At 42.0% G+C, this 13244-nt stretch overlaps 1 protein-coding gene across 1 annotated transcript; it reads right to left on the bottom strand.

Annotated features, from left to right (window-relative positions):
- Window positions 1-8837: 8837 nt before the first annotated feature.
- Window positions 8838-12744, bottom strand: LOC133929771 (protein TRIGALACTOSYLDIACYLGLYCEROL 2, chloroplastic-like). Its single transcript, XM_062376549.1, has 5 exons — window positions 12072-12744; window positions 10675-11004; window positions 9820-9935; window positions 9386-9476; window positions 8838-9289 (listed from the first exon to the last, which is right to left on the bottom strand). Exons 1-5 carry the CDS (start codon window positions 12561-12563, stop codon window positions 9197-9199), a joined length of 1122 nt encoding a protein of 373 aa, XP_062232533.1. The 5' UTR covers window positions 12564-12744; the 3' UTR covers window positions 8838-9196.
- Between the last annotated feature and the right edge of the window lie 500 nt (window positions 12745-13244).

Genomic DNA, 13244 nt, shown 5'->3' with positions numbered 1-13244 from the left:
TAGATATGAAATATAATTTTACATAGATACTGCCTCGTTAAAAACCTTTTATGAAAAAATTTATAAGTAAAACTCATAAAGGAAAATAGTGCAATATGATGTATGAACAGGTTAAACTGAGGAGACTCCCCTGATCCTTGCAAATCTCAAAGTAGTCGTATATAAATTCCGTGAATATAGTAGTGTGAAAGTTGGTAAGGACTTAGTGAATAAATCAACGAGGTTATCACACGATTTAATTTGCAAGATTTTTATCTCTCCATATAGTAACTCATGAGGATAAAACAATTTAGGGGCAATATACTTAATGATTTTGCTCTTTATGGAACCAGTTTTCATCTTAGCAACACAAGTAGTATTATCTTTGTAGATAATAGTTGGTGATTCAATGTAACCAATATCACATGATAGTTGTATGTGGTTTATCATTATGCGAAGCTATACATATATATGTGATGTTTTAGAATGATAGGTGGAATCAGCCTCTGCAATCTATTTTGATGACTCATATGAGAAGGCTATATCACCATGTAATTAGTCTGTGATCTGGTATTATGGGGATCAGTTATATAGCCAGTATCTGGATATCTCACTATGTTCATATCTGGATTTTTTGATAAAAAAATCTAAATCTTTAGTGCCATAAAGATATCTTTGATGTCATCTTTAACTCTCACCTAATGGTATTATTGGAGCTGCACTATTTAAGCTAGCAAGTTATCTACAAATGCAATATCAGGCATGTTATGGTTTGGAAGATATATGAGTGCTTTGATGGCACTAAGATATAGAACTTTAGGTTCAATATCTTTTCATTGTCAACCCAATGTGTGAATATATTGATTCATATTTAGGGATTGAATGACCATAAGTGTTTTGATGGATATGATTATCCAATATTATTTGGATATTGATAGACTGATAGATAAATATTTGTGAAAGAATATGCTCAAATTGTAGACTTAAGTGAAATTTGGTTTTAACCAAATTATTCATCTCAAATTTTGTCATAAGATGATTACATATTTTGTTGTGTGTGGTTTAGAGATGATATAAAATCCAATTGGGATTTCATTATGAACACACATATGCAATGGTTGTAGTTGGAGTAACCATTCTGTAAGTTGTACCGCAATCAACTTAACTATTTGAAGTTATGGAATGACTTACACGAATGGAATGACTTACACAATATATATTGCAATTTGTATTTAGATTCATAGTACAAAGTCCATTAGGGACTTATATGTCCGAATCTATCCAATTCATTTGATCTGCCAATGGTATTGAATATGAGAACATAATTTCCACACATATCATATGGTATGTAGCATCGTAATTGATGTCGAGTCTCTGCGTGAACCCTTGTGCTACTAGCCTTACTATTTCACCAATTTATGGAATAAAAATCCATTTTGCTTCTGTAGGGAAGATATTGGAGATGTAGGTATTATTTCTATGAATACCTCTCTTTTTGTGAACGAGAGGAATTCTACCTCAATTGTTTTCTTCTATTTGGTCCAGTTCGACTGCTTGAGGCACCCTACCATGACCATGGACTTTGATCTGGATCCAATTGAAGATCTTCTGCAATTTTTTAGAGGAAATTATTTGTCGATAATTTGTAGTCTTTAGTATTGATTGATTCTATGGAATCAATATAGTTTGTGAAAATATTATCTCATTTAACTCCGTATATTTCTCAAAATAATGGAGTTAAGGTGTTCCCATGACCCAATGCCTAAATTTGTATGCATATTTATGCTGGACATTTAGATGTTGAACATCCATAGGCGTTTGGATAGTGAATATCCATAAGGTGTCTATCAACTTGATATTGATTTGCATTCACTATCTTAGAAGATAGATTCCTTTGTTTTCGCGGTAGCTTGCAAGAAGCTTTATCTTTTGTGACCGTACTTCTCCCCCTCTTATTTTGATTTGGATGTTGAGTGGTTTTGTTTGGTACCTCCACTCTTTCTAGTAGGAATATAGGATTTTGTGACACTTTTGTTGTCAGTAAATGCATCTTGGTATGTTATTTACAATATATTGCAAATACAAGATGTTCTGAATAAGGATTCAAATATCAGGTACGTGAAGATGACTGAATGTGAACGTGTATGATGTTCTCTTATGATTCCTGGTATTTTTTGTGGTATTAATCTCCTCCTAATATCAGGAATTGTCCTCAAAATGTTATGAGCATACAGACAATAAATATGTCCCATGTGAGGGACTTGAGATATTATATGATTGACGGATAATTATATCTTATATGGATCCTTAATGTACTTTGATGTATGTTGTATGGTGTTGATATCGGTACATGCAGAACATAACTAATTCGCATATGGGAAATACTTGGCTGAGGCTAAATTTTCACGTACTAACTGCAACGGAGTGAGTCGTATGATTACAATTGAATGAATTTGATTTAATAATACGGTGTGTAAAGCTGCATGTCACCAATAAAATATTGGCAAATTGCAATTCTATGATCAGTCGTGCAAATAAATTGATTATCTTGATGAGATATTCAGTTAGACCATTGTGGATGTGCACATATGGTACTTAATATAGTAGTGTTCAAAGTCAATCAATAAGTGCATGAACATTAAGGAATGTCATTATCCATGTGAATGGATTTGATCATGCGTCTAGGATAATTTGCTAGAATTTTGAGTATCTGAGCAAGGAGTTTGGCATGAGTATAGTGCCTTATGTATAAGTAACACATGCGGGACTATTTTGTAGATGCATCAATCAGCATTGTAGAGCACCTAGATAGTCTATAATATTGCTGATAGAGCCACATACATACTCTTGAAGGTGTTCAAGAAATTAGGTGGTGTATTTTGAATTTTAAGATAAGAGAGTCCTAAAATTAAATTCTATGTGGCACATGTGGTGCACATAAATCTGAAGATTTGGATAATATTGTAACCAATAAAATTGTTAATAATTTTTCTCATCATCTCTAAGGTAGAGTGATCAAGACAATCATGCCAAGTCTTGATTTTATCAAGATAGAAAATTTATTTTGTACGCAATATATAGTACGGGTTTGATGTATGTTTAGTACAATCTAGATAGTATATAGGGAAACTTGCCATATCTATTAATTAAGATGAGAAATTCCTCTATTATGTCATCATAGGTTTCAATATGGAAACTATTCTCACAGATATTTCTATAACTTAGTAAGGCATAGGTTGAATCAGGATACTATAGAGCATTATCGGTTATGACTTGAGTACCCATAGGGAGAGTAATTATGGTACGACTAGAGCCAACAATCACTGCATCGCGTTCAGCAATTATTAAAATATTTTATTATCTCTTAGTAAAAGTTTAGAAATACTTTGGTTTCCATAAGTATAGAATTAGTGGTGCATATTTCCACAAGGCACATATCTTTCACCATCAGATTGATTCCCATAGTAATCTATATATAGAATTGAAAATTTTGATATGAAATTCTTTATCAGATATATAGAATACATACAAACTTTATATAATATCATAAGTACAGATACAATATTGTATTACATCATTTAATGTGACGTAGATACCATGATATCTAAGGAATTGAGAGAATAGTTAAGATCTCCAAACATGTGTTGCTAAGCAAATTCGACAAACATGTTTTCCGTGCTCATGGGATCTTCTGATTGCAGAAGAGTTCGGTTGTTATTTGGTTCTTGTAGAATATTCTTTGTGATGCCAGTTTGAAGATTGAAGTGTACTTTAAATCTTTTCCCTTGAGCAAGTCGGTTACGTCCCACAGATTGTAAATATAGATTAACTAAATGTCTTGGAGTGCAGCATTTCTTAGTGGAGTGCTTATAGCATCCACAATTACGTCAAATTTTAGATTTGTCAAGTTTGAAAATACCTTGACCTTGATCCGATGCATAGGGCCCGATGCATAGGGCTTATGCTTCTTGTTGCATTTACGTTTACCATTAAAGTTCTTTGGATGGCATCAAAAGAGCCATCAAACTTGCTGTTATTCTGGACATTCGCATATACTTCAGGAAATTGAGCAGCGCTGATTGGACGCTGAAAATGATTCCTTAGAAAGAGTTTATTATGCTTTTCGGCCTGAAGTAATACATGTATTAAGTCAGAATAAACTTAGTATTCTTTTGCATGATATTATTTCTATAAGATCCTATCAGCGAGAAGCATAGTAGCTCCTTTTTTCACACATGTAGGTTCTTGTTCGCAGAAACGTAATTTTGAGCATATTTTATGAACATGATCGTAAGACATAAAGTCTTGAAGTCGGAGATGTGTCTATTTATGACTTGCATTGGGCAGAATAACTGTCTTGTGCTGTTCATATTTAGCGATAGAGTGCTCAGATTCTCTTCCATCAGATCCATGTATAATGCATCATATTTAATATGATCTAGTAGCGATGGATCTCCCTCTTGGGGAGGTTGGTAGAGTCGCTACTATTCCGTGGGATACAAGACTAACCTTGACATCCATTGTCCATGTTAAATAATTATGACAATTGAGTGTGAGTTCATCGAACTCTTTACTGGTCATTGTATAGTACAAGGATTTTGACCACAGATTTGATTAATTTACAGTAGATAAATTAAAAATCATCATGGTAATGTTGTAATAATGATGCGAAATTTGTAAAGTCAAGTTGAGACTTGAATTACACAGTGTAGACCTCACGTTAGAGATAATCAATAAATGTGGTATAGATCTCATAGTAGTAGGAGGCATAATCTGACATTTATCAATAGATGTCTGTCGGTGTATCAGGAGCCGGGGGTCCCCGAATCCTGAGACCAGGCCAGCAATCCGCCACATGATGTCATCCGGCGGAATCTCCCCCGCAAGGTGAAAAATATCAAGTCCCGGGAGAGGGCGCTCAGGGCCACAGTCGGTGGTCCCCGAGTATCCCAGTTCCCCGATGATCCACGAAGTCTAAGTGCCGGAAAGAAAGTGCTCGAGAAGGTGTGCGGTGACCTCCGAGCACCCAGGTCCCCCGACGACCAGGAAAGCTAAGTACCGAGAGAAACGTGCACGGGGCCGCTAGCGGTGGCCCCCTGGGCACCCAAGTACCCCGAGGACCCACCAAAGGAAGTTCTGGGAGAGAGTGCTCGAGGTTGCGTGTAGCAGCCCCCGAGCACTCGGTTCCCCGAAGACAAGAAAGGGCATTCTCGGGAGAGAGTGCTCGGGGAGGTGAACAGTACCCCCGAGCACTCGGTTCCCCGAGGACAAAAAAGGGCATTCTCGGGAGAGAGTGCTCGGGGAGATGAACAGTGACCCCCGAGCAATCGGTTCCCCGACAACCCAGAGAGCCCCCTGACAGTGGCCCCCGAGGGACCCACTGGTGAGGTGTCAGCCAGTCAAAGGCCCAAGGCCGCATTTAAAGAACGTGCGTGGCCTGTCACCTCCAACTGCTCCCGCCACGCTCAGTGTCAGTTCCTGCCACGTTCTGGTAGGAGGGCGTGGGGTCATTGAATGCACGGGTCCCATCCCGTGCCATCCGGCCCGTCTCGGGATAACGTCGTGAGGGCCGAGGCATTCCGTCTGCCGCGCTGCTGTGGCAGGGGAACAAGATAGGGCGGGCACGCCGGGCCATTCTACGGCTGCCCTGTGGGCCCTCTCCACGGCGTCTGTCGCCAGTGCATTTATGGTGACGAACGACCGGGCGTGGGACGCATTTTCCACCCCCGGTCACTTCACCTAGAGGAAATGATGGCGCCCTTTCCATTTATGGTGTCTCGGAACTCGTGCTCCCCCTCCCGTTCGGGGCACGCTGCTGCCGGCGGGTATTTAAAGCAGCCGGCGGCACAGAAGAAAGTAAGTGTGGGAAAAGAGGAAGGAGAGAAAAAAGACAAGCTTCGAAAGAGGAAGCAATTGCTCATAAGCAGAGAAGAGAAGATCACAGGCCGAAGAACAAAGAGCCCCAGGCTCTAAGATAGATAAACATTCTTGTAACCAGCAACATCCTTGAGGGACTTTCTCAGGGCATTTATAGTATCCATACAGGAATAGGATGTTACGCCCCTGTGCGGCCCGAACCTGTCTAAACACCAGCGCATTTACTCCTTTCCGCATTAGATCACTCCACACCGCCGGCCATTGCATTCATACCCATTTATTTCTCCGGCGAACATATTCAGGATCATCCCCCCGGCCGAATCTCTAAAAAGGGGTCCCCTAGAATCCCTGCGACAGGAGTTCACCCTCCGACAATGTCTATGTTCCTATTACCTTGTGTTATGTTAATTAGAATATTTGGAAGAATACGTTGAAGGTAGTCATTAAGTCAAGATGACAAAATGTAGATATCACAGTAATGGTGGATAATATGCAAATATACAGTAGATGTCATTCTATTACTTTGTGTTTCATAAATTTTAAATGGAGGTAATCACATAGAAGGTAATTGAAAAAATAGTGTAGATCTCAAATGTAGTGATTTAATCCTTTAAATGTAATCACAAAAATGGTGTAGGTCGCATAGCAATAGTTTAACACTTTGACGGTAGTCAAAAAAGTAATGTATACCGCACAGTAGTGGGCAAGTAATTCGCTGTTATGAGCATAATCTGCAAATATTGCAGTATATTTCATAACATCCATAACCTTGTGTTATATCAATATTAGTTGAGGTAGTCACTTAATTTTGCATTTTAATTCTGCTTGAATTAAGCACATTTGGGCGTAAAGGCTCATTGGGCTTAATTAAGGTGAATTAATGCATAATTTTGCAAGATAATGAATCTCAATTGCAAAATTAAAGCGGTCGCAAACATAAGTGCATGTTATAGGGACTGCATGAGTCAAACTCATTGAACATTGCACAATATTCCAAAAAACAGGGTCTGAAATGTTAAACTACAACAGTAAATACTACTGGATATAATTATAGTAAATTTTAGGGGCCTAAACACGACAAGTACTTAATACACAGCACTATTAGTTGGACCATATTGCAAAAATTCAGAAACTAGAGGTCTCTTTTGCAAAATGACCTTAGGCTGGGTTTACTGGCATGTGGGCCGAGTCAACTTGGGTTGTGGCCCAATCGGACTTTGGGCCCAGTGGCCCATGCAGGTTCCCCCCTCCCCGCACACAAATAAGAAAGGAGGAAACCGACCGGCGCCTCGGTGCCACCGCCGCCGCCGGAGTTAGGCTGGAGCCGAGCCGACCAGGATGTAAGCAGGGCCGCTGGAGAGTCGATGCCATCATCGGGCAGGCCGGTGCGTCGGGCAACCGATCGTCGTTTCTTGTCGTCGATTAGCAGGTGACTACGGGCCACCGGTCACTGCTCTACTATAGTGGCACAGAGGCCACCGGTGAAGCCGACCTGGTGCAGGCTTGCCGTCCACGTCGCCGTATGAGGGACATCGACCGGTGAGCATGGTTGTTGGTGCTTGGGCTACGCCGCCAACGGAGGAGGCGTGGCAGGAGGCCGCCTTAGGGTGGTTGTGCTGGGGTGAGGACGGCGAGGAGGCCGCCGGAGGGCGAAGGGGCACGTCGCGTGTTGCTGATGGAGGTGCGCCACCGGTGTGCCATGACCCGATGAGATCCAGGCTGATTTGTCGGGGTCGAGCGCCAAAGCAATGCCGGTGTGGCTGGCTCGGGCAAGTCGCCACAGCTGGGTGGTTACCGAGGGAGGTGGCAGGGTGTCGACCGGTAGTCACCGAGGGCCACCAACGGATAGGCTAACGCACGTGGGAGATGATTTCCACCAGAGGGTGGATCCACCGAGATGGCTGCCGCCGGATGGCGTATTTGCCGTGAGGGTGAGGCGCCGCTGAATGGGTGCGGGCGAGCGTGGCCGAAACGGGGTGGTCGCAGTTGGAGGAATACACGGTCACCAGCATGGGTGGACCGCATCCGCCTACTATCTCCCGACATGTGAGGCGCTATCGTTCCTCAGATTCACCGGCCGTCGTCGGGCTAAGGCCATCCGCCGTCGGGCCACAGTTGGCTCGTGCAAGCGCAGTTGGAGGGGGCGAATTGCCACCTCTGATGCGTGGTGCGAGTGGCCAACGCCATGGGGCAGGCGGTGCTAGTGTGCACTGCCGGTGATAAGGAGGCAAGACGATGAGCATACCGGGTCGTGGATTGCATCGCCTCCGATTGGAAGATCTTGGAGATGCCACCGGTGGAGCAGGGGGGTCGTTGTGTCGATGACTTCGTGTCTCCAATCTTCGCTGTGTCGAGGCCGTCGTGCCACTCTTCTTCGCTGTAGAGACCGTCGAGCATGTGTTCTTGATCTGGATGTGACCAATTAGCAATAGGGCTAGAACAATAGTGGCTGATAACGTTTTAAAAATAGAAAGAGATCGAGAGATTTAACTCAAAAAATATAGTAGAAAGAATGAAACGCTTGTATTGATTTAATAAACAATTTACATATATATACATGATGAAGGAACATAATGAGAAATCTATTAGTGAGATATATCTTTTAACAATTGATCACATGGTTACACTAAAAAGATATCTATTTGTAACAATAAAAACACATAGATACCGAGGGGATAGACAGGCGTGGGCCCTCGATCAGCACTCACCGATTCATCATCTTCCATCTATGCCTAAATGCTTACTTCCATAGCTAATGTCCTCTTTTTTGAAACTTGAGTCTTGATATATATCAACTGTTGTTCAACCATGTAAAATCCGAAGCGGCCCTACATCTACCTATCCACATGCATGATAATATCTTACGCAACACCTGGACGTGTTTCCAATGCCTTCACGTTACTTGCCCTCCAAAAAAATGCCTTCACTGTCATGTGCAATACATCGCGCAGCACCAATCACCAATGCTACACCCAAAACCGTAGGAAAGACAGCAATGAAGCTAGTTTTCATGTATTCTCGTGACTTGAATACACTTGCTCAACCAGGAAGCTAAGTTATAAACATAAATGAGCCTATATGACTGACCAAAGCTCACGGAGATATTCCTCCCGATGCCTCCTCTTCTATTTTTGTTCGATTGAATTCGGAATGTTCAAGAATTTAGAAAACTTGGACCAAAACCAACGGAGAGATTAACCCCACTATTCAAAACCTTGTTGAACATTCATTAGGTTCTCTTGCTAACTGATTACCTCAGTCTCACGTACCAAGACAGCCCTACTCTACCAACAATTTCCCGTTCCAAGCAATCCTGCACAGAGAAAGGTCCACTGAGCAATCACAATAGCCTGCTGAGAGACTTGATCAGAAGCTTGATGTTGCGCCTTGTTGTCTCATCACCGGTGAAACCAGATATGTCTGAGCTGATACTCTGAAAGAAAGAAAAAGGCACAGCACAGCAAATAACTGTCAACTTGTTGTTCAGTTTGAGAAACAGGTAATGCAAAAATGGTAAAAAAGTACGAACCTCAATGTTCTTAAGAGTAAATATAAGGGTGAAAATAGACTGCTTAATAAGATCAGTGTTCTCTGGGGTAAGCATGGAAGACTTCAGCCTTCTGCATGGCAGCAAAGGAAAAGTTAAGCGTCTACCATAACATTATTTGCAAATAAAAATGGAGTATCTGTACTAATAGTATGCTACAGTGTATATATTTTTATGGAACACAACTTATTATTAAAGCACAATATTTATAGGAGTAGCAAAATGTAACAAGCAACAGGATTACCAGTTGAGCTGTGCAAATAAGTTTCTTTTGGACAAAATCATTGTATTACCAGTTGATGCCCTTGTTAATCGTGAACCGCACTAGTCACTACACATGCATTCCAGAAAAAGAAGCAAGATGCTTGAAGTTGAATAAAGATTATCTGTTAGATCATAGCACTTTCTAAGAATACCTTAAATCACCAGATGCATCAGCCAGGCCTTTAGCTATAATCTCCACATCCTTCAGCAGATCACTATCACGAACCTCAGAGAGCATAGGTTGAATTTCTTCAGCTAAGGCTTCAATCTGTTCCATAACTACCATTTAATTCCATGTATACGACATTTAACAGCAGAAGTAGCTTCCAACAAAATTTTATCAATATTTTACAAAAAGAACAAAATTCACAAAATAATTGGAAAAAGCACCACACACCACCCACTTTTCCAAAAGCATGCAACACAAAGAATAATAACCTAACACCACACTCCAACTAAGTGGAGGTCCCCTACTCTTGACCATTACTCAGAAAAAAAGAGGCAAGTAGACATGCCAACTGGAGCAGGTATGCTGTATGTGAACCTGATTTAACTGAAGTCTCAATAAAGAATGGACAAGTTGTACCATTTCTACCTTAGTTATTGCTGAATGCAGAGCTAGCATGCTGATATTTGGGATATGTAGCAGTGCGCCAAGGCAAATAAATGATGGTGGAAATCTTTTTTTAAAAGATAAAGGAAGCTTTATTTCAATACTGAAATAAGGTTCCGGCCTATGCACTGAGCAGGTGCACGCAGCCCATCACACTTTGGACGAACTATTAATAAGAACATGATTTGCACCTTGGCATATATGATGTGTTAGGAAACATTGCTGAGCCATGCAGAATGAAGCCCCAGTGATAGGGAATAAGGCATTTGAACCATGCAGTCCTATCCAGCAGGATTGAGTGAAGAAATCGGTTGCACACAGATTCCAACAAGGTAAATATGACAAATATACTAGTTCGAAGACACTTGTGTGAAGATTGGAGAGAAGAATGTACCCGTGTAAGAAGAGGTTGTGCTTCTTCCATTATAGATGCAACTTTTTCAGCCAACTTATAGCTTTTATTAACACCAATTTCCTCCATGTCTCTTCCTAGACGGGTAAATATTCCAACCAGAGCATCTAAGCTTACTCCTTGCTGTCCTTTCATCCTCTCTTTGTCACAGAGAATCAAGCCTTCTTTGGAGCAGTCTGGATCAAGTGGTCCTACTGAAGGTGCAGGGAGTGGATCTTTCGGTGTAATATCAATCAGTGTCTCCATTAGAAGACCAGACTGATTCACCTCAACCACTGAATTACGTGGTATAATGATTTTATCATCTTCAACCTGCCACAGCGAGAATATCTGAAATTCAGCCCAAAGCATATTGCTAACGAGAATAGAGCAGTTTATAAACTGAAGAAATGTAAGGTAGATAGCATGAAAGGGAAAAAGGGGGCTATGGATGCACAATTGACTAGCACAGCGCTAATGTAAAATTGGAATACGGACCAGCCTCTGCGCAGACTTAAGAAATGACATCTAAATATAAAGATGGGTTGATGATAGATAGCTGAACATAGTGATGGCAGAAACGGGGTGATGATTGAAAGCTACACTCAACCTAATTGTCCGGCACAAATTGTCCATAAGAAAAAATGTATCTAAGAGAGCTGAAAAGTTCGTTGGACTACACGAACACAAGACCTCATGAACAATAGAAATGGAAAAAACGAAACAATGACATATTGGCGGAATTAAAGTATGGTTCAGTTTCAAAAGGTTGCTCTATCAATTAGAAGCATCTGAGGGAAAGCATTAAGGCAATGTAACGTTTTGGAAGGTTGTACTTTCATACAAGTCATAGGCCTGTGACATCAGCAGTGAAACGAAAAGTCCAAAGTCCCAAGTAAATAGTGAAAAACATTTATGCAGAGGATTTGACCCTAACACTCAGGATGGCCGCGCATCAGGTTTGTGCTGTCCACATCTAATTTACCAGATTTGATAGATCTAATGCTTGGTGAGGCAGTTTGAAATCAAATCGTAACAAGTTTACTGGCAGGACTAGATTTTAGATGCTTTTTTCCATGATGAACAACTTAGAGAACTCCCTGTGAACAACTCTAGCCCAAGTTTACTTTTAACAATTAGAACAGAATTGTGATCTTGGGTAGAATGTAGAAAGATGCATCATATATTGGATTAGATGTTCATATTTATTCAAGTAAAATAAGCTGTGGAAGCGGCAAATTATGGGAAGGGGTATGGATTGAATTAAACAAATGTTATTTTCATGGTTCTAGTATTACATGCAATTTTCATGTAGTATGAAAGCAACAAAGGTTTTGATATCAAGTGCAGTGGTACTAGCGAAAACTAGTAGTAGAAGGGAAGCAAGGGAAGAGGCGCACCTCGACGACAGCATCGATGCTCCTGAGGGAAGAGTCGACGCGGACGACGGAGCCGACGGTGACCCCTCGTATCCGGACGGGCGTGCCGACGCAGATCCCGCAGGCCTGTGTGAACTCAAAGACGGTCTGGTACTTGCGGAATCGGGAGCGTAGCTGGAATCCGCGGAGCCAGGCGAGGGCGAGGGCGAGCAGGGCGGCCCCGGAGACCATGAAGAGGCCGACGCCGCCCTCCCAGACGCTGCGGTTGCCGAAGCCGTAGTCCCCGAGCGGCTGCAGGGTGCGGCGCCAGAGCGTGCGGGGCACCTCGATGACCGCGGCGAGAGGGTTGTTGTTGTTGTTGCCGTCCGGTGCCGGCGTGGACGCGGAGTCCCCGGCGGCGCATGCGAGCAGCGAAAAGGTGGGGTTGGTGCGGCGGAGGTTGAGAGCGAAAGGGCGAGGTTGCGGGCGGGAAGAGATGAATGGGGGAGGGAGGAGGGATGATTTGGTGGCCATCCAATCCAAGAGGGAGGAGGGGGTCCTGCCGCAAACCCGAAATTAGATTAGCAGATTCAGATTGTGAGCGGTGCCTGCGCGATGAGCAGAGGGGGAGGTGGGTGACGAAAGATGGACGGCGACGAGGAAGGAGAAGACGCGGAGAGAGATAATGAATGGGCTTGGAAGGCCCAATGACTACTCTCCTCCCTCTCTAATAAAAATATGATACATGTTATATAACATATAACACTTCCTTATTACAATTGTAAACAAGTAACTATACCTAATTTTTACCCTCGTCATCCCCCTTTGCAGCAGAAGTAAGAGGACCCTCTAGAAGGTTCACAAAGTACGCTTCGCTTTCCGCAGTTGCACAACGGAGGATCCGTAACACGTGTATTCTTAATTCCCACTTCTCTTTATCCATCAGTTTTGACGAATTTGGTGGAGGAGGAAACCAATGAACAAACTTGTCATATGGTTTTGGATACTGACTAAACCGTTTTATCTTCAGAATCCTCTAGTCATACATCTCGGACCCATCAATCCATTGGAAGAAGTAGCACATCTCCCACTCTTGAAAATTATTAAAACGTCAAGTCAGCAAAAGTAATGCCATATATTTCTACCTTAACTCATAACAAATATACACTCATACGATAGTCCGTGTACACGTAGTAAGCATGACCAGCACTATCT

This window comes from Phragmites australis, chromosome 1 (genome assembly GCF_958298935.1).
Source record: "Phragmites australis chromosome 1, lpPhrAust1.1, whole genome shotgun sequence".
NCBI classification, from domain to species: Eukaryota; Viridiplantae; Streptophyta; class Magnoliopsida; order Poales; family Poaceae; genus Phragmites; species Phragmites australis.
Note: the sequence above shows the minus strand (reverse complement) of the source record. Positions and strands in the feature narration are given on the sequence as shown.

What these genes read in the sequence shown, in the direction of transcription:
- LOC133929771 (XM_062376549.1), bottom strand. Translation starts at nt 12,563, where the DNA reads ATGGCCACCAAATCATCCCTCCTCCCTCCCCCATTCATCTCTTCCCGC. An exon ending in CACAACCTCTTCTTACACGG is followed by an intron (nt 9,936 to 10,674) that starts GTACATTCTTCT and finishes GTTATGGAACAG; the next exon opens with ATTGAAGCCTTAGCTGAAGA. An exon ending in GATGCATCTGGTGATTTAAG is followed by an intron (nt 9,477 to 9,819) that starts GTATTCTTAGAA and finishes GCTGCCATGCAG; the next exon opens with AAGGCTGAAGTCTTCCATGC.